This window comes from Capricornis sumatraensis, chromosome 1 (assembly GCF_032405125.1).
Source record: "Capricornis sumatraensis isolate serow.1 chromosome 1, serow.2, whole genome shotgun sequence".
NCBI lineage: Eukaryota > Metazoa > Chordata > Mammalia > Artiodactyla > Bovidae > Capricornis > Capricornis sumatraensis.
The window spans coordinates 166799873-166823316 of NC_091069.1; the positions used below are offsets into that span (position 1 = coordinate 166799873).

Sequence of the window (23444 nt, forward strand, 5' to 3'; positions counted from 1 at the left end):
AGTCATTTCAACACAGAGGCTATGCACAGAATCTTAAGTCCTCATCATTTGGAAAGTTAAAGTGACAGATGATTTGATAAATTGAGACAGAGAGAGAAAAACAGATTGGGGATGAAGGTGAAAAGAACTTAGAGGGGCTCTTCCTTCATCCTTATAAAGTAACTTTCTTTATATCATTCAGACACTCAGCTTCCTTGAAAAGTATCTTCTTTTTATCATTCAGACTTAACTTCCTTCTTTTTATATTTTCCGAAGTTTTAAGAGTTTATCCCTTTTCTTTTGTGTTCTTAAAGAGTAAAGGGTGATGCAGTTTTCTTGAGTCACCAGAGGGTCTTTTATGCACTTGCCTACTCAAATATTTGGCTTGGTTACTTTCACAAGTACCAGTGCTTGTATTAAAGAACCATTTGGCATCAAGGCCCAAGTGCAGATGTCCTATCACATAAGATGGTGCCTCATTCAGAAAATTCAAGATAGAGGAAAATAAATTAACAACATCTTGGCTGCATGCTCCATTCACAACTGTTAATTTAACAGGGTTATGCTTCCATCTCTGAGCAGAGGGCTCCTGGCAGGGACAGCTGCTCCCGTGCCCCAGATTGTGCTGCGTGTGCCCCAGTAGGAGTCCTCAAGAGCAGCAGGAGAGCGGGAAGGGGGCAGTGCGTCAGAGTACCAAGCAGTGTGGCAGCATGGCACTGGGAGGAGGAAGCAGGGGGTGGCCCTCCACAGAGTTGTCGTGCACTCCTGCATTCTCTGTGTGAATACACGTGCAGTTAATTGAAGAAAAAGGAACACTTGCCTTGAGTTTTACTGGAAATTTATCCATCCTGCTTTTACTCCCAGAGGCAGTTTATTTTCAAAACTACTTTTGTATCCCCATGAGCATGTTGATGGACCTAAGCAATACAGGCCCATATGCTTGTCTGAAGAATGTCAGGTCTACTTCATGATGAACAGGATCTGGGTCACTGGGACAGAGCTGGTATGACAGGTGGAAACCATGCCTTATGTTGGCCTGCTGTGATTTGCATCCTAAACTGGAGCAAAGGCCAAGGTCAGGCCAAGGTCGAGACTGGGGCCAAGCAGAGGACTGGGTACATGACAAGCATTCTCTAATTAATGGTCTTTTGCTGCGTTGTTCACTGCTGTATTTCCCCACTGCCTAAGAGAGTGTTCACAAAAGTTAACTAAACTTATCGTGGTGATTATTTTGCAATATATACAAATATTGAATCATTATGTTGTACCCCTGAAACTAATATAATGGTTATGTGGGAACTATAAGTAACCACATGGTAGACAATGACACTATAGTGAATTCTGAGTGCTCACTTGCCTAGGCGTTTCTTTTCACAACTATACCTTTCATTCCTCTCCTCTGATTCAATCTCCATGTGGAAAAAAGTTATTTGCAGCCTATGTTATGCTGTAACCTGATCAAGTGGCAAAAAGTTCACATTCTAGACTCTCGCCTTCAGTACTAGGATGGCTCTATTGATGATAATATAAAACTAACTTTAAGTTTCAATTGCTTTGAGAATAAGAAATTGTGATGTAGTGAATATATGCCACTGTTTCAAAAGTGGGAGCTGTGTTTTCTACTCTTTCTGTTTAAAAAGAACTCAAGATTAATGACCATTTTCTGAATTCAAACCTTGAAGGCCTGGTGTGTTCATTACTGATGCTGGACCACACACAGAGGGAAGTGGATGTTATTTTGTGACTAGCATTTTGAATTCTCAAATCCTGAACAAACCTCACAGAATGCTGGAACTCATCTGCATTTTGCACAAGTCCTCATGGAATTTCCTGTTTAAACCCTTTGCCCCAAACCTACTGGTTTCCTGACCAAGCTTGAAATCTTGAGGAAACAAATAAACTTCCACAATACTTTTTTAAATCATAAAGTTTTTCACAGAGTCTCTCACAAAAACCTGAAAAACCATCTTTCAGAGCTCTTTGATGAAAACCTAGGGTGGGTGTGACTTGAATTTCCAAGGTACATCTACAAAAAGGCTGATGTAAGTTTGGCCAAGGAGAGACACTGAGTTGGGAAAAGAACAACAGACAAAATAATGCCAGTGATTCTGGAAGGCCAAAAAGACATTAATTTTTCTGTAAAATAATGTGTTCTCTCCTAAGTTCTTTGACCAGGGAAAGAAACGAGGCTTGGTTTGAATTTTCAGAGTACTGCTCTTTGCTTGACTCCAAGCATGGTGCCTAGCACAAAATAAGTCATTCAATAAATATGTGTTGAATGCTGTGATTTGAAGGAAAAGAACATTGCTCCATCTCTCCTTTTTTCCCCCCTTTTTCTCTATAAAGGTTGAAAAAAATGATGAGGACCAAAAGATTGAACAAGATGGCATCAAACCAGAAGATAAAGCTCATAAGGCCGCGACCAAAATTCAGGCTAGCTTCCGTGGACACATAACGAGGAAAAAGCTCAAAGGAGAGAAGAAGGGTGATGCCCCAGCCGCCGAGGCGGAGGCAAATGAGAAGGATGAAGCTGCCGTCGCCGAAGGCACGGAGAAGAAGGAGGGAGAAGGCTCCACTCCCGCGGAAGCCGGCCCCAAGCCCGAGGAGAAGACCGGCAAAGCCGGCGAAACTCCTTCCGAGGAGAAGAAGGGGGAGGGCGCCCCCGATGCTGCCACAGAGCAGGCAGCCCCCCAGGCTCCTGCCCCCTCAGAGGAGAAGGCCGGCTCTGCTGAGACAGAAAGTGCCACTAAAGCTTCCACTGACAACTCGCCGTCCTCCAAGGCCGAAGATGCGCCGGCCAAGGAGGAGCCTAAACAAGCCGACGTGCCTGCTGCTGTCACTGCTGCTGCCGCCACCACCCCTGCTGCAGAGGATGCTGCTGCCATGGCAACAGCCCAGCCTCCAACGGAGACTGCGGAGAGCAGCCAAGCCGAGGAGAAGATAGGTGAGCGACCTGCAGGGTCCCACGCCAAGAAGGGGGGCGGGGCGGGGGGCAGGACCGGGGGGTAGGGGGGAGAGGGCAGGCGGCCTATCCGGAAAGCTAGGCCACCTGTGCCATCAAGAGAGAGGGGAAAATTCTAGAAGGTGTTTTCAGGAAATCAAGGGAAGTTGCGCTGAATTCCCCAAAGTGACAGGAGCTAACTCTGCCCACTTACATTCCCAAGTATTTCCAAGTCTGAGCGAGAACTCAGGCAGGTCTGTGTAGCAGCCGGTACTAGACAGTTTGGCAATTGCCTTGTTAATTGAATTGGCATAAAAAGTAAAGCTAAGTAATCCTGGTTGGGAGGGGGGAAAAAACATTCTGTGTGTAGGATAGACTTCGTTTAATAAGTTATTACTGAGACTACATGTATTTTATGGATGGGAATTAGCTAATGTGATTATCTGGCTCTAGGAAGTGCCTGGTATAAATACAACCAACTCCCTGTTGATTCAGATGATGTAGTTTGTGAATTGCCAGCAGCAAAAACATAATCTCAGACCACCTTTCCCTGTCCCACAATATGTTTCTGGGCATTCTCCCCACCATCAGTTGGTGAATAGTGTACATATGTGTATGTACGCTCAGAGAATCTTAATGGTAACATTAATTGGGGTCAAACTAATTAGGAAAATAAGTCTGTTGATCTTGCCAAAAACAAAAGAAAACTCCCAAATATAGAACATGTTGTGAAGTCAAACAGAAATTATCATTTTATTATTGAAGATATTACCTTCTACCATATGCATACATGGTTGAGGGTTGACTCTGCTTATTAAAAGGTACTAGGTTCTCTTTGGTTTGGAGCGCTAACTTGGAGTTTTTTCACTATAATTGCCCAAAGAGCCTGTGAAGTATTGGAATAGGGCTTTCCCAGTGCAAGATAAATTTAAGGGAACTTCACCCCTCAACATGACCTGGCCCTCACCCCAGCACATCCACAGCGGTGAAGGAGGTCAACAGTTTCCAAAGTCTTTCTCTGGCCTGGTATGACACATAAATATCTTTCAGCCCCATATCTTAAAGATAAACTTCTGTGCCTGTTGAAAAAGTTGGGTTTACTCTTTTAAGATTTAGTGATTTAATGCATGTTGTGTCTAAGAACCCAGATTTGGACTGGACTACACTTTATCCTTGGGAAAGGACCTAGTCCACGAGGATGCTCTGGGAAATGTCTTGCCATCTGACCGTTAGATTGAGAAAGTAATTACTGGACATTTGCCATGAAATCCACTTCTCCACATTAGATACTACAGGATGGTGCAAGATTATTCTAGATATTTTCAGGTCTATGTCTTTCATCTTACTCCCTAAATTCTGTAAGAAGCCAGAGTGTATTAACCATTATTGTTATTAGCATTCTCTAACTTCAGATAAAGTGCACATCTCTTTCTACCAGTGACTCATTTTAAATCTTTATTCTAACTACATACCTGCCCCAGGGGCCACACCTTGAGGTCAAGAAGATGGGAATATTTCCCTGGAAAAGGTAAGGCATGTGGTAGTGATGGTTTTGGTTTTAATTTACTCAGCAAGACAAACCTTGTTAACTATTCCTCTTGAGGTGTAAGTTCTAGCCTTAGGCATGATGGCTGGAAGTCACATTGCATATGATAGACTATCTATTAGGTAATGTTCATACATCTGAGAAATTGATGATTTAAATATAGAAAATATTTGACACTGCTCAGATCATATTTTTAAACTGGGTTTTCTGAAGTTGTGAGTAAAGACAGAAGCATATAATGTGATGAGGTAAATGCTCATGATCTGGATTAATAGAAAGAATTGCTTGAATCAATGAAAAGTCTAAAAATAATATTTTAAAGGAAGTTCATTTTTATTATTTTTCAAGTTAGAATAATTCCAATAAATTAATAAAATATTTTAAGTGGTTACATGGTCAGTACATGTCACGTGATAAATGAAAACTGGACAGCATCAATTCATAACTGGACAATTCAATCCTTAATCCTTTGTTTACACATTCATATAGTCTTCCTACAGCCTTTCTTATGCCAGTCACTTATTTTGTTAAAAATGTATCTGGTCAGTGAAAGCAAGTAGAGATCATGCACTGTCCTAAATTTTACAATTTCTGCCTGAAATATGTCTCAGTCTGAGTTTCGTATGTACACTGAAAGGTAATTGATAAGTATAGGTGAAGTTCAATTTGAAGCTAGTCACAAACGGCACTTTAGTTTACATTGTTTCTGAGCTTAGGTAGGTATTGTCATCTTGGTTATATCTTCAAATGCTGCCCGTGGTTTCTTCCGGACTGATGTATCTATTAGCCTTGCCTGCTATAGGTGACAAACACAGATTACCCTGATATAGCAAGTCTCATGGAGTTGTAGAAACTAGAAGTGACAAGGAGATCCATCACAGCACATCAAGCCCAGATTCCCATGCGCCCTGCACCACATTCTCCTCTGAATCTTATTAGATTTTATTCTAATCCAGGATAAAAGAACAATATTCCTAATTGATCTCTACTGTCTGGGAATAGATGGCTACCCTGGGGTGCTTTAGGATTCTGTGACTGCCTGAAGGGGTGGAGAGAGCTATCTGAGAGGGTTGAGTGGGGTTGGGGGCAGAACAAGCCACAAGAGAGAGTCAAGATAAAAATTGCTGTCAGTGAAAGGGTCAAAATTTTGGATCAGTTTGATCACTGCTGCTGCTGCTGCTGCTAAGTTGCTTCAGTCGTGTCAGACTCCTTGTGACCCCAAAGACAGCAGCCCACGAGGCTTCCCCGTGGGATTCTCCAGGCAAGAACTCTGAAGTGGGTTGCCATTTCCTTCTCCAATGCAGGAAAGTGAAAAGTGAAAGTGAAGTCGCTCAGTCGTGTCCGACTCTTAGCGATCCCATGGACTGCAGCCTACCAGGCTCCTCCGTCCATGGGATTTTCCAAGCAAGAGTACTGGAGTGGGGTGCCATTGCCTTCTCCGAGTTTGATCACTGCTTTAATATAAACGGAAATTCTTTCTAAATTATAAATGTTTGGTTTATTTTACTACCTTTATATTAGTGAGTTTATAACAGATGGATCTCAATTGCAGTAGGACTTTTGGAGTTTTTTTAATCCTCCAACCATATCGTCCTATCTCTGCTTTGCCACTCTGCCTGCACATCCTCTGTGTATCTAAGGCAAAAAATTTCTGTGCATTTCTGATGATGGTTCCTTTATAGCAGGAGGAGTGTTTATGTAATCTTTATGGCACTGTTCCCCTTCAACCATAAGGAGAAAACCTTCAAGCCTCTTTTAATGACAGTGTCTCTGGTGTTTCTTCACTGGATAGAATCACTGTGCTCAGTGATTCTCAGGGAAAGAATTGTCTGCTGTGTCTCGTCTTCTCTATGATAACCTGCTGACTTTCCCTAACAAAAGACGCGAACATTTCTTCTCTGACTATTCTAAGTGATGTCATACTACTAAGGGAACACACCCAGGAAGCTAGAAATTGAGATGTTGACTAACCTCCACAGGGTACTTGACTGTGGGAAGTAGGATGTATTACTCTAGGTTAGGCTACATTTTCTGTATGTTGAATTTGGCTGCATTTTATTGTCATGGTCTCTTTACCTTTCTAATTGAGGTCATCAATAATGATCTAGGAAAGAGAGGAGTTCTATTTATCATCCCTCTGAATAGAAATTCAGTGTCTTCCTACCTCTATTCTTCCTTCTTTCTGCCTCCTTCTTCCTTCCTTCCCTCCCTCTTTTCCTCTTTTTGTTCTTTCCTTTTTTGCCTTTCATTTATATTAACTGTCTACCATGCCAAGCATTACGGTCACAAAGATGAATTAGCTATGGTTGCTGATCTTAAGGAGTTCTCATTCAGTAATAGAATGGGATGAAATTCAAGCAGTAATGTTGAAAACAATCACAGTAATAATCTCAACTCATTTGAACTCTACAAAAATATGTGGAGTACCTTTATATGCCAGTGCACTGTGGGACAAAATATGGAGGAGATAGCACTTCATGCAGCTGGGCTACATGCTAAAAAGGTTTTTAGTAATATGTGTCTCTATAACCAAATTATTAGAAAAAGAACAGCTATGAATTTTATAGTTTCTGAAATGATAATTATGTGTAAAAAAAAAAAAATGAAATACCCAACCTGTTTCTAGAATTGGAGAATTTTTTTACATTCCCCAGAACAAAATGTTCTAAGGCCCAAGGTATCCATCCATAATAGTCTTAGCTCCCCAAAGGATAGACTCACTTCCACAGCACTGTGTTACATGTGAGATTTCCCAAGGATATTACACTTACTTGGCAGGGTGCCTCAGAAGCAGTTTTGATTTGATATGTGGTTTCAACCACTTCCTAAATTTACACACAACTCATAAAGAGTCAAAATTTGGGTTGTGAAAGTCCATAAATGCTGTCTATAAAACATGGACACCCTGTCAGCTACTCAGTGACACACTGCTTAAATACTGTTGATTATTAAGCTTTCGTGGCACACTTTTATGTTGCTAGAGTAATCATTTTTATTGGCTTTTCTTGACAACAATCCAGTGGTATTTGATAATGTTTTTCTTTCTGCTTTTACATTCTGAAAATAGGAGCAGAGTAAATGGATATATTGCCCATAGACACAGTGACAAAATAAGGGTCAAATTGATAGACCTCTAATTCTAATCTTAGCCTTGCAGTTCTTTACCTCTCTTTTATGTATTATCTCAGTTCCTGCTTTTTCTCATACCTTAGCAGCTGTGACAATTTCTGATTATCGTCAAGAAATCCCAACCAGGTCCTAGGACATTTCTGTGTCCTGCGCTCCCAGAAAGGTAATGCTGAGGAGAGAACGTTGGACTCAAATAAGAAGACCAGGGCTCTAGCCTCAATATCTTTACTAATCAGACGTGGGATACTAAGCAAGTCATTGCTTCTCGCTGGGCTTCAGTTGTTTCATCTTTTAGAGAAGGGCTAGGAGAGTTAGTTTCTTAAGGTTTTTTCCAGGTTTAAACAATTAAGTGTCAGACCCTGTGCTATGTGGGGATTATTCCATTTAATCATCGGAACCATTCTGTAGTATAAGTGTCGTCATTTCCCATTCCCCTTTTGCAGTTGTGAAAACTGAAGTTTAGACATACTGAGGCACCTAATCATCATCAACAGATTGCAAGGAGCTAAACCAAGAGCTGAACTCGGAGAGTCTGATTGCAGAGGTTATTTACTGAATCCTGACACCCAGGGAGAAGTGAAGATGAGAGCAATGTCTAAGAGCCTTAGCTTCGTGTCCTAATCTAAGACCACCCCATCATTTGTATAATTGGATGCTCAAACCTCTTGTCTGAGAATCATTACTGATCATATTTATAGATGGGTACCCAATAACTAACCACACTCCTTGGTCACAACTTCCTCACTGCTCCATCACCCCAGAGTTGTTAGGAATATTACACTGGTTTCGAATCATGAGTTCTTAGTTTAAAAATTCCTCAAGTACTGTTTGATTAGGCCTCAGAGAGCTTTAAGATCAGTTAAAAATTGACTGTTCTTAACAGGAATACTGCTTACTCCATTAAATATACCAGGAGAGCTGAAATTTAGAAATTGAAGTTTTTGGAACTCAATCAGATTGAAAGTAGTTTCATCTATTCTGGACAATTCCTGCCCTGAATTTAGCTTATCGAAATTAATATCTTTTAAAATTCTTGTTTATATCTTGTTCCTCCCTTTTGGCAAGTGCATTTCCAAAGGACCCTGATACTTTATAACCAAAAAAGTGTAAAGAACTTAATAATTAGGACTGATTAGAGAACAATCACTATATCTTCAAACAAAGATTTAAGGTAAAAGATAAGAAGATATATAGTTTAGCATCAAGAAAATCATATTGTGATATCTTTTATTTATTGCCCATTCTTTCATAGTTCATAGTTAATAACTTCTATCACCTTGTAAAAGAAGCCAATAAACAGAAAAGCATGTATGTAACTCATCCCAATCTTAAATTGGTGAAAACTATATTTGGAACTGAAAATCAAATATTTCTTAAAAAGTAGACTATTTTTCAAATACTAATACATATTCATCAAATATTTTTTTCTCTACATACACACATGCACACACACATTTAAACTCAATTCCAAAGGGATTACAAGGAAAAGGAGGAAGAACCAAGAACAAGAAGAGTTACCTAGTCAGTCCATTTGGCTAAGCACAGAGAAAGAATAGAGTATCCATTTTAATGGACTAGGAAGCACTGAGTGGATCATTACTCTCATTTTATTCTCACATTCATAGCTTCATTAAATGAAGAATGAAAAGCTTTCTATAATCAGACATAAAAGCAAGGGAAGAAGGAAACTGACAATGCATCTTGAAGCTACAAGACTGGAGCCCTTGAAGGTCTCCCAAGACATATGGTTTACAGCATGCACAAAGAAGGAAAGGTTTGAAAGGATGTGGAAATGTTGCCAACCCTTACTTGTGTTTGAATTTTGTACCATAAGAAAATAACTTAATCAGGTGCTGAATTTCAGACCGATTCATATCATCAAGAACATTTGAATTATTGCCTTCTTCAAAAACATCTCCAGCCAGTTATTAATCTCATAGCAATAAAGCTTTGCTCTTTAAGTAACTAATTTATTTTGAGGCTTGTTTAAAAGAATTGCCCATAAATTTTTTTCACAAGGATGATGAATAGCATCAGGTTTTTTTTTAATAGATCCAGTATCTTGTAGGAAGGATAGCATTTTTTTCACAAGGATGATGAATAGCATCAGGTTTTTAATAGATCCAGTATCTTGTAGGAAGTATATAGTATTTTTTTTTGCAAGGATGATGAATACCATCAGGTTTTTAATAGATCCAGTATCTTGTAGGAAGTATATAGTACAAGTGCTCTGTATTTTTAGCACAAGAGACTAAACACAATCTAAAATTAAGAGAACTGGATTCTTGTTCAGATCCTATTGATTTCAGGCAGGTTGTCTGCCCTCTGAGCCTAGGTCTAACACCTGCAAAGTAAATGCTTTCAGCTAGGTCTTCTCCGCCTTCTAACTTCAAAAAGCAAGTGTGCAGTGGTAGACCAAAGAGGCATCTGGAAGAGTAGCAAGTGGTCTCTAACTCAACCATTCTCAATTCCCTGTAGGGCCTTGTTTTCTAAACTATTAGATAGTGAGTTTAGGTGGGCAGGGCAGTTAATAGAGAAGTCTTGATAGATGGGCAAAGATTTCAAGAAGAGATAGCAGTAAGAAAATTTATGGTTACCCTGGAGGCCCAGGAGACTGCAAGGAAATCTCAATGGAGTTTTCTAACCCACCTTACACTTAAGGTCGAAAATGAAGTTGGAGTTGACGGTGATGTTTTGAGATATGGCTAGACTCTTGCTTTTAACCTCCCTGAGATGGAAAACTACAGCTCAAGTGGCTCTAATTTATTTTCAATAGTTTCACTTTCATCTGAGATTTAATTTATTATTAATATTTTAATACCCATCTTATTTCATTAAAGTAATTAAAACAGCTTCAAGAGTGTAGAAAGCTTTGTATTCTTATGGAGAACAATGGATACATTTGACAGACAATTGTGGTTGTCAAGCTTTTTAAAGATTTTTGTCAGTAGACTGTCATTAAAACTTAAGAATGATATGAATAAGGCTAATAAACTTTCCTCCAATCCTTCTATTCACACTTCAGTCACAATAATTGGATCTTTGACCATCAGTGAAATTGGCTAACAGGCCCAAGTGTTTGGAATTGGGCTATTGTTCATCCCAAGAAAAGATAGTGTAGATGATACACAAGTTAGATATGGTTACTCAGCAGTTCTCGTGTGTTTTCAATTTTTGAATCACAAATTACAAGATTGTGGAAGATAAAATACTTTGGTTCAGTCATCTCACACCATTCTACTTGGAATGGAAAATGCAATATCTTCAGGGATAAAGGAAGTAACCTAGGAGGGCTACATATCTTTCCTTATGAATCAGGTTCAATACTAATGTTCTTTTCTGTAGGCATATATGTAGTCAAGTAAGTCCTGAGGCTAGTTCTTGGTTTTTATTTTTTCTAGTATAAGTTGGTAGAATCTTTTGGATTTCAGAATAGAAACCAGAAACCATTAACCTAAATGATCCGTTCTGTGTGTGTCTTGTAGAGTGAAGATGAACATTTTTATAGCCCTGCTAGAATATTCTCTTTGGGGTGTGAAAAAGTGAAGAATATAATTTAGATATACTTTAGCACTGTCTCCATGCCTGTAGCATATTCTTCTGCCGACTCATAAGCACATATGTACACATACAAAGACACACACACACATACACATAGATTCAGTATGCAGGAAAGGTCTCCCAAGAGTTCCGGCCATTGGAGAAAATCTAGAAGAACAATGAACTACATATTTTTTCACTCTTCAATCCAGCGAGAAGTGGGGAATGACTCCAGGCACACCTCTTTATCTCTGGGAAGGGGTGTGTACAGAGTAAAGTTCTTTTCTATGCTGGTTGTGTTATTGAGATGTGTTTGTGAGTCTATAATGAGATGGGGAGAGTTAGGCATTAGTACTAAGGCTCTCTATGATGAAATTATTGTGGGTGAAAGTTAAAGTCGTGCTTAAGCTCATTAGGCTTCCCTGGTGGCTCCGATGGTAAAGTGTCTGCCTACAATGTGGAAGACCCGGGTTTGATCCCTGGGTCAGGAAGATCCCCTGGAGAAGGAAATGGCAACCTGCTCCAGTACTCTTGCCTGGAAAATTCCATGGATGGAGGAGCCTGGTAGGCTACAGTCCATGGGGTTGCAAAGAGTCGGACATGACTGAGCGACTTCACTTTCTTTAAGCTGATTAGGGAGAGGTAGTCCCAGAAGACTTCTTGGTGTAGAGTTTCCACTGCTGGATCTTAAAGGACAAGATGTATCTAATAAAAAGGGATACTTTTATTTTTAAAAACTTGAGAAACCACCTCTCATTCAAATTAACACAAAAATCCAAATAATTGTGTTTAAGTCATAATTTAGCAGTCGCTTTTGAAGCTTAACCCTCAATGGAAAAAGTAGCTCCATCATATGTATTGATTATTGTTGAATCTCTTGCACTTATGGAAAGTGTCAGTTGCGCATTCATGCCCGACTCTTTGCGACCACATGGACTGTAGCCCACCAGGCTCCTCTGTCTTTGGAGTTCTCCAGGCAAGAATACTGGAGTGGGTTGCCATTTCCTTCTCCAGGGGATCTTCCCTACCCAGGGATCAAACTCAGGTCTCTTGCATTGCAGACATATTCTTTACCATCTGAGCTACCAGGGAAGCCCATCTTGCACCTATAGCAATGGGAAATAGAAGGTAACCGATAAGTATTTGATGAATGAGTTAAGAATGAATGAACAGTGTTATCACAGTAAAAGTCCTAAACTGACCTAAAAGACTGGTTTCTAACCTCAACCCAATTATAACTTCAAGCACATGTATAAATTGCCTAAAACTGTTGGACAGAGTGCTTCCACATCATTACCATTTCTAAAATAGCTCGACCGTGCCTGTTACGATACATCACAACTTATTTGCAGATTCTAAGTGACAGAGGGAGGCAGACACTTGCTCAAACAGAAAGCTGTGATGCTGTCCACCTGTCTTTTATTTTGCAAGCTGAATACACAGGCTCCCTGGAAAGTTTTGTTGTTATTCAGGGGCATACGTCATCCTCAAGGTAGCCAGAATTCATACCACTTAGGGCTTTAGAGACCAATGTGAGCATTTTGCATTATGTTCAGGAACATATTGAAAACTAGAGGAGACCAAAGCTGCTCCCTCCTGAAAGCAGTTGATTAATTTCATTCCAGCCCCATGAATGACCTGTGTGTGACTCCTGCCAGTATGTGACAGGTACACCCAGGGAAGGAATGATTTGCCAGGTCCCTTGGCTTCTTTTCCTCATCTGACATGTTTAAGTCATCTTTGCAAGGTGTTAAGAGTCTACGAACCTGCTGTGCCCCAGCTATAGGCTGAATTGTTAATATGTTCCCAAACCAACAGTGTTGGGACAGAGACCAGAAAATCGGCTTTCCCATTCCTGTTACTGATTCTCCTTTTCCAGAGGAGTGTAAACATAATTTGCCTACACCTCATGAGCCGTTCAGATTGCATACCACAGGGAGGTTGGACTGGGAGGCAGAATAGTTTTGCCCCTGCATGTAACTTGCGGCAACTCTTGTGTAATTGATAAAAAGACAGGAATGGCTTGTCTTTGTGAAACTGTCTCTTATTCATTTTAAAGGGCTAAGAAAGACTAGGGTTTAGCAGTGTGGTTGCAGTATTCTCAGATCCTTTGAGAAAGAAAAGCAGGTGGATTCTTTACCACTGAGCCACCTGGAAAGCCCTGGAACAATATCAGTTCCCCAAAAAATGTATTGATATAGAAACACATAAATATCAAGTAATAACTCTCACATACTTGTACACATATGTAAGTAAGGCCTTGAGAACTAAATTTAACATGTGCAATGATTTCTGTTATGGACTGCACACTTATTATAAAGGTTAAGATAAAGTTTAGAATTATAATAATAACTGCTGAAGAGCTGGATGGATATATTGTCCTCAAAGTGTGATATGAATTGAAAGACCTTTTATCTTTTTAGAGATGAGTTCAGCATTTGGATTGAATTTTGACCTTGGTTAACTTTTCTAACTTCTAATGTAGAGGAATGGTTGCCCCTTTCCTTTCCTCAAATTTTTAGTACAAATGATACTTTTAATTCTAGGCAGAGCATTGTGAAACAATTAATTCATAGACAGTAGGAGCAGAATAAGGAATCATTTTTGAAGAGTGAAGCTTTCAAAATTTCTTAGCTGGGTATCATTTCTTCAGATATGTTTCATATATATATACATACATATATATGCATCAGTTCAGTTCAATTCAGTCACTCAGTCATGTTCGACTCTTTGCAACCCCATGAACCGCAGCACACCAGGCCTCCCTGTCCATCACCAACTCCCGGAGTCTACCCAAACCCATGTCCATCGAGTCAGTGATGCCATCCAACCATCTCATCCTTTGTTGTCCCCTTCTCCTCTTGTCCTCAATCTTTGCCAGCATCAGAGTCTTTTCAAATGAGTCAGCTCTTCACATCAGGTGGCCAAAGTATTGGAGTTTCAGCTTCAACATCAGTTCTTCCAATGAACACCCAGGACTGATCTCCTTTAGGATGGACTGGTTGGATCTCCTTGCAGTCCAAGGGATTCTCAAGAGTCTTCTCCAACACCACAGTTCAAAAGCATCAGTTCTTTGGCACTCAGCTTTCTTTAGAGTCGAACTCTCACATCCATACATGACCACTGGAAAAACCAGAGCCTTGACTAGACGGCCTTTGGTGGCAAAGTAATGTCTCTGCTATTTAATGCTGTCTAGGTTGGGCATACCTTTCCTTCCAGGGAGTAAGCGTCTTTTAATTTCATGGCTGCAATCACCATCTGCAGTGATTTTGGAGCCCAGAAAAATAAAGTCTGACACTGTTTCCACTGTTTCCCCATCTATTTCCCATGAAGTGATGGGACCAGATGCCATGATCTTAGTTTCTGAATGTTGAGCTTTAAGCCAACTTTTTCAATCTCCTCTTTTACTTTCATCAACAGGCTCTTTGGTTCTTCTTCACTTTCTGCTGTAAGGGTGGTGTCATCTGCATATCTGAGGTTATTAATATCTCTCCTGGCAATCTTGATTCCAGCTTGTGCTTCCTCCAGCCCAGCGTTTCTCATGATGTACTTTGCATATAAGTTAAATGAGCAGGGTGATAATATATAGCCTTGACGTACTCCTTTTCCTATTTGGAACCAGTCTGTTGTTCCATGTTCATTTCTAACTGCTGGACATGGTTCCTGACCTGCATACAGGTTTCTCAAGAGGCAGGTCAGGTGGTCTGGTATTCCCATCTTTTTCAAAATTTTCCACAATTTATTGTGACCCACACAGTCAAAGGATTTGGCATAGTCAATAAAGCAGAAATAGATGTTTTTTTCTGGAACTCTCTTGCTTTTTTGATGATCCAGCAGATGTTGGCAATTTGATTTCTGGTTCCTCTGCCTTTTCTCAAACCAGGTTGAACATCTAGAAGTATACTAACCACCGCACCCCCCACCCCATTAGGGCTAATCTGGTTGAGGATGGTAGGGGGAAACGGTGATGGCAGGAGAGATCCAGAGCCCCTCTTCTGCTTCTGTTCCTTCCCTCTAAATGGACCTTCTCTGGCCTCTGAAGTATAGTTTGAAAAATACAAATTTAAGGAATTTCTCTGGTAGTAACTTTCTACACATGGACAGCAAAATGGTCAAGTGAGATCTGAACCTGTCAGTCTCACTGTCGTGGTCTTCGCAATGAGTATGAATAACTGCAGCTACACTAATTAGGTAGTAGATTATGTGTGTTATTTAGAAGATGAACAGGAACTCCCCCCAGTATTATAGTCCAGTTGTTTAATCATAGATAGGATTGGCCTGTGTAACCTCCAGGCAGGATGTTAGGTACATTAAACTACATTCTATTTTGGTTCCAAATTTGTTTTAAAAATAAGAAACCCAAGTTTTATTTTCTAGAGCCTTGTTTTAAAACCATAAACCCGTGAATTTTGAATTGTCTGCCTTGGAGCCCTGAAATTCCAGGGAGTAGGACCTCAGAGTGGTATCTGGGAATTAGGTTGTTTCGCAGTGGCCAGGTTGGTGGGCACTGGGTCCTCCACCTTCCCACAATTCTCTATTCTTCCCTTAGTTCTGGATCTTAGTAAAACTTCAGCATTTTAGTTAATAATAACTGAAAATTACTATAGTAAACTTAAGGCTAATTTCAAAAGTCCTTGAGTTTTGGCATGATTAAAAATCAACTGCACATAATTCAGAACTCATTTTTCATTCAGGCATCCACTCTATACTCAGCTTCAATTGTTTGTTTTATAAACAGATGATCTTCCCAGATATAGGACTTGTTCAAATTCTAACTGTTTGCATTCAAATAGGAATTGTTCAAATTCTATAAAAATTGGTTTCTTATGCAAATTGTTAAAAAATGGAAGTTGGATGACTCACCCAAGGTTACTAACCAAGACTAAATAACATTTCTACATCTGTAGCTTCTGAGTCTTTAACAAAAAGCAACACACTAATAATGCAATAATATTTTTTAGTTCTACTCCAATTTGCAACATAATTGTATAAACAAAGCATTTTCTCTGATGAGATACCACTTAAGGAATTCTATCCATGTAATTTTGAAATATTCACAAAAATAAGATTACTAGAAAGGCAAAGCCCAAAATCTGTCTCAAGAATTCTAAAAAACCTGTTACCTTTCTTTCTTCCATTGCTCAGTCCCAGTGAATAATAGCTGTCTGTGCCTCTGTCTAAAAAGATGCCAAAAAGGAAGCACCCGTGTGCAACAGGGTCACTTCTTATTTAACTCCAGAGATGAGCATCCTGAATGTCATTTGAATGCTTAAAGTCATGTAGTGAAATAGCCCAGCTGGCTAAAGAGGAATAGGTCCAATAATGGCAAGATAGGCTTAGGGTTGAATGCGCTTTGACTCCTTATAATTTCTACCAGATGACTTGAAGATCACTCATATAAAACTACAAACTTATATCTGTCCAAACAAATACCTTGCCTTATACCTTCCAGTGCTTACCTCTGGAATGGACTCTAAATTATAACCATGACCTGCAAGGCCCCATATGATCTGACTTCGGCATCTGCCTCTGGTCACATGTGCTAGTCTGCCCTTCTTCACTCTTCTCCGGCCATTCCACATTCCCTGGGGTCTCTTGAACACGCTCAGTTTGTTCCTATCTTAGGGCCACTGCATTTGCTTTCGTCCTCAATCTTCCCATCGCTTCCTCTTCACCTTGACGTCTCCATTTGGATATCACTTGATCAAAGAAGACTTTCCTGACCGTTTGACCAGAATAGCACCTCCTCTGCCAGCCCCATCAGTTCTACCCAGTTTGTGTTCTTCTATCACTCTGGGTGCCTAGAATGAATGATTTATCTATCTCTCACTACACTTTCCATTCCCTGAAGGCAGGGACGTGGCATTCTTCAGCAAAGCATCCCCAGTGCTCAGAATGGACCCCTGCATGTAGAGAGCCCTCGATGGATGTCACTGATCAACTATTTTTTAAATATTTATTGTTTATTTATTTGGCTGTGTCAAGTCAGTTGCAGCGTTATGCATGTGAACTCTTGCACTGTTCACACTTCTCTTTACTTGTGGCACCTGGGGTCGGTTGCCCTGCATCATGTGGGACCTTAATTCCCCGACCAGGAATCAAACCCATGTCCCCCACCTTGGAAGACAGATTCTTAACCACTGGAACACTAGGGAAATCTCTTGGTTGATTATTCATAGGAATTTTACCTATGGAAAGATTTATCCTTGTAAGCAGCTTTAGAGAGGGAAAAGCATCATTTTATTTTTCAAATTCAAAGACCCACCATAAGAATTTTTTAGACAAGGGTCCAACTTTCTTGCTTACAGAGAAACTCTCATAGACTTTCTAAATCAGCATCCTTTATTCCATGACCTGTCATCCAGGCACCAGCCAGTCTGCATCTGGAGGAGAGTGTTTAGCTCAGAAGGGAAATTGGTCTGAAGGTAAAAAAGAGTCGAGACCCCTAGGAAGAGAACCAGGTGAGGTGTGGTGGGGACTGCACATTTGAAGAGAGCAAGGAGGAAGTAGCAGGGAGGATGAATGAGGCAGACAATGGGAGAGGAAAAAAGGAGAAGAAAACTACTGATAGAGGAGTCCCGGCAGTGGAAATATCAGAGGATTCAGGAAGAGTTAGAAAGGAAGTAGAGAAAGAAGATAAGGTAGAGATGAAAAAAAGAAAGCAGGAGGCATGGGAGAAGCGGGACGGGAGGGGCAGTGATGGGCCAGCAGAGGAGAGAGATGAGAGCTGTGGATGCCCTCCAGCCTTGCTGCCAGCACACCCTCTGCAGTGGATGGTCCCATTTACCTTACTCTCTGGTAAAAGAATATGGTTTTGAAGGTGCCTTCCCTCTCTAGTATTCTCTCTTCTCCACTTCACAAATCAGTCTGTTCATTTGCTCAGTCATGTCCGACTTTTTGAGACCCCATGAATCGAAGCACGCCAGCCCTCCTTGTCCATCACCAGTTCCTGGAGTTTACTCAAACTCATGTCCATTGAGTCGGTGATGCCATCCAACCATCTCATCCTTTGTCGTCCCCGTCTCCTCCTGCCTTCAATCTTTCCCAGCATCAGGGTCTTTTCCAATGAGTTGGTTTCGCATCAGGTGTTTCGCATTGGAGTTTCAGCTTCAGCATCAGTCCTTCCAATGAATATTCAGGACTGATTTCCTTTAGGATTGACAGGCCCTAAAGGCCTGCTGCACAAATAGCAGGCCCTTAAAGGACCCCCTGGCAAATGGATTTTCTGTCTCCAAGCAGATCTAAGTGGCAGATGGGGCCCAGCTCCCCAAGGAGAGAGCCGTTCCCCTCCCCACCCCCAAGGCTCACTATTGTTCAGTCCTTCAACACAGTCAGTCCCCAGCCAGCAGAGCCTCAGCAAAGGGAGAGGGGCTGCCCCAGCCTGCTTCTAGGCAGGAAAAGGACAGGGGAGGGAGGTGAGCTTTACTACCCCCACGAGTTTAAATGGAGATCTTTCATCCTAATACATTTTGGATTCCAAGCATTTTTTCAAAAACAGTTTTTACTTAGAACACCTCATACAGAAACAATTTTGGAATTGTATCACCCCGGGTTCTCACTCTATGGCTTTCATAATGTGTTTATGAAACATGTCCAGTTTCCTTATGTCCAGTTTATGTCCAGTCTCTTTATTTATAAGATGGAGATAACAACACCACCCTCAAACAGAGGATGTGAGGATTTAAAAATATAACCTTGTTAAAGAATCTGTTACAGAGTAAGTTTTCAAAGAACATTATTTTGCTTCATCTCTTTTTCTGATAATCTGAAATAAGTAGTTCTCATACTCCCCTCTCCTCATATGGAAATTCTCTGGGCAGATCTTCAACTTGGAGATGGCAAAAACAAGGATCTTCTATCATCTTTTCATTCATAAAATTGTTAGTGGAAGAGATTCTTTCATCAAGTAAATAAAGAACCACCACATTTTTTCTTTTATTTTGGTGACCCAAAGTAAAATATTTCAAGGAGTATCAGTTCAGTCGCTCAGTCGTGTCCGACTCTTTCCAACCCCATGAATCGCAGCACGCCAGGCCTCCCTATCCATCACCAGCTCCCAGAGTTCACTCAGACTCACGTCCATCAAGTCAATGATGCCATCCAGCCATCTCATCCTCTGTCGTCCCCTTCTCCTCCTGCCCCCAATCCCTCCCAGCATCAGTCTTTTCCAACGAGTCAACTCTTTGCATGAGGTGGCCAAAGTACTGGAGTTTCAGCTTTAGCATCATTTCTTCCAAAGAAATCCCAGGGCTGATCTTCAGAATGGATTGGTTAGATCTCCTTGCAGTCCAAGGGACTCTCAAGAGTCTTCTCCAACACCACAGTTCAAAAGCATCAATTCTTCGGTGCTCAGCCTTCTTCACAGTCCAACTCTCGCGTCCATACATGACCACAGGAAAAACCATAGCCTTGACTATAAAATACTACAAAACGAAAATGCGTTACCTGATGGATACTGTAACAGTAGACAGAATTGCAACAGCAATGGATGTAGCCACCTCTCTTCCTTGGAGGATTACCGTACAAGGGAAGGATCACAGGTGTTGGAATTGGACCTACTTACATTTGAATGAAGAAGTTTCCCTGGTGGGTAGTAAAGAATCTGCCTGTGATGCGGAAAACCCGAGTTTAATCCCTAGGTCAGGAAGATCTCCTTGAGAAGGGAATGGCTACCCACTCCAATATTCTTGCTTGGAGAATCCCATGGACAGAGGAGCCTGACAGGTTACATACAGTCCATGGAGTCACAATGAGTGGGACACCCCTGAGTGACTGACACTTTCACTTTTCAAATGTTTGAATTAAAGGCCTGATCTCTAACCAGCTTTATGTCACCAACTCAACATCAGTTTTGGTATCTATAAGATAATGCAATTATCTTCCTTGCTGAACTTGGTAGTTGCTAGTACTAAATCGATCACATGTAAGGACCTACTGTGGTTTTTTATTGAACACATAGTGACTAATAGAAAGTCATCATTGCTTCTGGTTAAGGGCTTACTATGGTATTTTACTGAATACATGGGCGTGCTAAGTTGCTTCAATCATGTCTGACTCTGTGTGACCCTTCAGTAGTGTCAGTCCCCAGCCAGCACAGCCTCAGCAAAGGGAGAGGGGCTGCCCCAGCCTGTCCTCTGTCCATGGGACTCTCCAGGCAAGAATACTGGAGTGGGTTGCCATGCCTTCCCAACCCAGGGCTTGAACCCACCACTCTTACATCTCCTGTGTTTGCAGGTAGGTTCTATACCACTAGTGCCACCTGAGACGCTTTGGTGTCTATGAAATAATATAATATCTTGGTTGCTGGGCTTGGTAGTTGCTAGTACTACATAGATCACATGTAAAGGGCCTACTATGGTGTTTTACTGAATGCATAGTAAGTGTCTAATAGAAAGTCATCATTGTTTCTGGTTCTTTTCAAGTGAAGCTATTGAGAAACTTTATTTTTTTCCTTGGCTCTACTACTGACTTTATAAAGGAAATTAATGAGCAAATAGGATGTGTATTATGGCCAACAAGAGAGACACATAATGATTTGCAGTCTCTTCTGGGAGTCAGAGACTATTTCTATTTGGCCTACCTTGTAGCTCAGCAAGATTACCAAGTCCTTACATTATCAGTAATGATGGAGCTTCCACCAGGTAGTGATTTCAGGATTAATTTAGGCTCCATATAATTGGTCCCTGGGAAACTGCAATCTAGGGATTCAATAGAAAATGGTGGGGCCCCTTAAGGGAAATAATTAATACACTCTTTCTAGGTAGATACCAACTATAAACTGTCACATCTTGGATTTCAGTCTTACAAACTTAGACCTAAAGAGTAACTTAAAAATCTAGATGTGGGAGCTGGGTGAACTTCAGCAGGTTCCTTCAGTCCCCTGAAATTATCTGCAACGTATTATACTGGATGTGAATATGCATGATATTCTGGTATCCTCCTCTTTCATCAGATATTCAGCTGGGACTATGACACAAAAAGATTAAGATCCACCATACTCGGGCACCGTCCAGGAGATGTTACACTGTTGTGTGTTTTAATGAAAGCTGAAACATGCTCCAGAATCCAGCTTGCATGGTCTGTCCATGGTCTCACATTAAGTTCAAATTAGAATAGAGGGGATAAACCCAGAAGTCCCAAAGACTTTATTTATTTATTAATATGCATAATTTCAACACCACACAAGGCACTATGTGATGCATAAAAGTGAATATCTGTTATCATGGAAGTTATAATCTGTCTGAGAAAGAAAAGTGATCTTAAAAGGGTAAAAATTCAGGGCCAGTCAAGAACATTGTAAGTGTGTGCCAGCTTGCGGGCTGCAGTCTGTAATTGCAAAGAAAGGAATTTCAAGGTTGGGATGATGGGTAGTGTCCGAAGGAAAGAAATAAACATCACTATGGCGTATCAGTGAAGATGCTGACCCAACACCTCCTGTCAGTGTGCAGAAAGTAGGGTGTGCTGAACCTGCTTATTATTAGAAGCCTGAAAGTGGTTAGAGGATTTCACTCATAATATCACAGTTAATGGAAGGTGAATAGAGGGTGGTTGAAGTTTTTACTTTAATATATTATTTTTGCTCCAAGAATGACTCTGATGTTTCTATAAGGTTTATACACAAATACAGTCTATACTTACTATTAATTTTAGCTTATTTGTAAAAGTGGCTTCAATGAACAGTCTTGAGACTGAGCTTTTAATCATTTTAGAAGAACTGAATAATAAAAATTAATTTCAGGACAACTTAAAAATAGAGCCCAGTCACAATAGGCTGTTCCAACCATGAGGCATCGCTCTTTCACTTGCGTGCAGCCGTCTCTTCCTGGAGAGCGATTCCAGACTGACTTTCACCCAGGCTCCCAGGCTGGGAACGGAATTACGCTGGTGCCCTCTGCTGGGAGGAGATGGGAAGTTCAGCAGGAAACAATAGCGCCCTGGTCTTTGCACAGTAGGGCCTGAGTGGGTGATTCAGAGCCCACAGCAGCCTCTAGGCTGGATTCGTTCAGTGCTGTTTACATGCCTCCCAGTCAGGTAGGCTCTGGCATCATGCCCAAATTCATTTATAAGGATTAATTAGATTTTTATTGTAAGGAGATTGTCAGCTATTTAAAAAAAAAAGTCCAAGGAAACTGTCCCCCTTTACCCTGACAATTTGAGAATTGGAGCCTCCTTTCACTGAACACAGTACCGTGACTTATGGTGGGAGGTGGCCATCTTGCTACTCAACACTACCTCTTGAGAGGCCAGTGAGAGACTCTAAGGCCATTTTTTAATCGTGTTCAATTATTGTTTTCTTTTAGAGGCAGGGAAAGCACATTGATATTCATCGCTGATTTCTTGGCTCAGATCATCAGAATTAATGCCATGGTGTTAAATTAGATTTAGAGTGTCTACTCTGGTGTTCCTTTGGTACACTGCTCAGCTGATTTTTGGCTAGAGGTGAAAAATACATTCACTTGTAATTAGGAACTGGATAGGGGAGTGCTGAGAAGGAACCCAAAAATGAGAAGAGTTTTGAATTCTCCTGTGTGCAAATTGGAGGTGAACTTCTAAAATAAACTGATGGGTGTGGGGGAGGAGAGGATGGTTTGAAATGATCGTTTCCAACATTCCACTTTTATTTTTTTTTAGGATCAATAGCACGGACATGGAGGTCTGCCTGTGGTTTCCATAACAACATGGCTTATTGAAAGACGGCAGGCTCCACAAATCCCCAATTATCAGCCTTGCAGGGCTTATTAATGGAGCTGAGGATCCCAGTGAGGCAGGCAGCTCATTGCTGGCACGTGCCTGGTGGGCTGGCAGGAGGGTGGAGGAGATGGGAAAGGGAGGTGCATGGTGAGACAGCAGCCGTTTGTCCCCCGTCACTTCGGGGGCTGCGGCCATACAGGAGGCTGTGGGAGCGTCCCTTGAAGCCTTGAGTGGTGGTGGCTGCTGTTGCAGAAATCAAAGTGGAGATTGTTCTTTCCAGTCCCGCCCCAAAAGCCATCCATCTGGAATAAATCCATATGAATATATCACACGCCCCGTATGTTTATTGAGCTCCTATAATTAATTGAGGCGTCCTCACAAAGACAGTGGTGACTCTATATTACTAATATTAACTCAAGCCTTAATTAACATGTGAAGCCAACCTAATGCATATTAGATAGCTTTGAATTATTCAGGCTTTGGTCTGGTGTTCGCTTATTAAGTCCTCACCATAGAGTAACTGCAATAGCAATAGTAATACTGATGATGATAACAATATAAATAACACTTATGTGTCAGGCTCTCTACTGAATGCTCTATGTGGAGTTTCTTGTTTAA

General features: G+C 40.9%; 1 protein-coding gene across 1 annotated transcript in view; it reads left to right on the top strand.

The window, feature by feature from the left end:
* Positions 1–1418: 1418 nt before the first annotated feature.
* The window catches only part of GAP43 (growth associated protein 43), a 39993-nt gene continuing 17967 nt past the window's right edge, over positions 1419–23444 (top strand). The window contains exons 1-2 of the mRNA XM_068985601.1: positions 1419–1451; positions 2326–2923. Of these exons, the coding sequence (XP_068841702.1) occupies positions 1419–1451; positions 2326–2923 (631 nt within the window). The remainder of the gene's footprint in view (positions 1452–2325; positions 2924–23444) is intronic.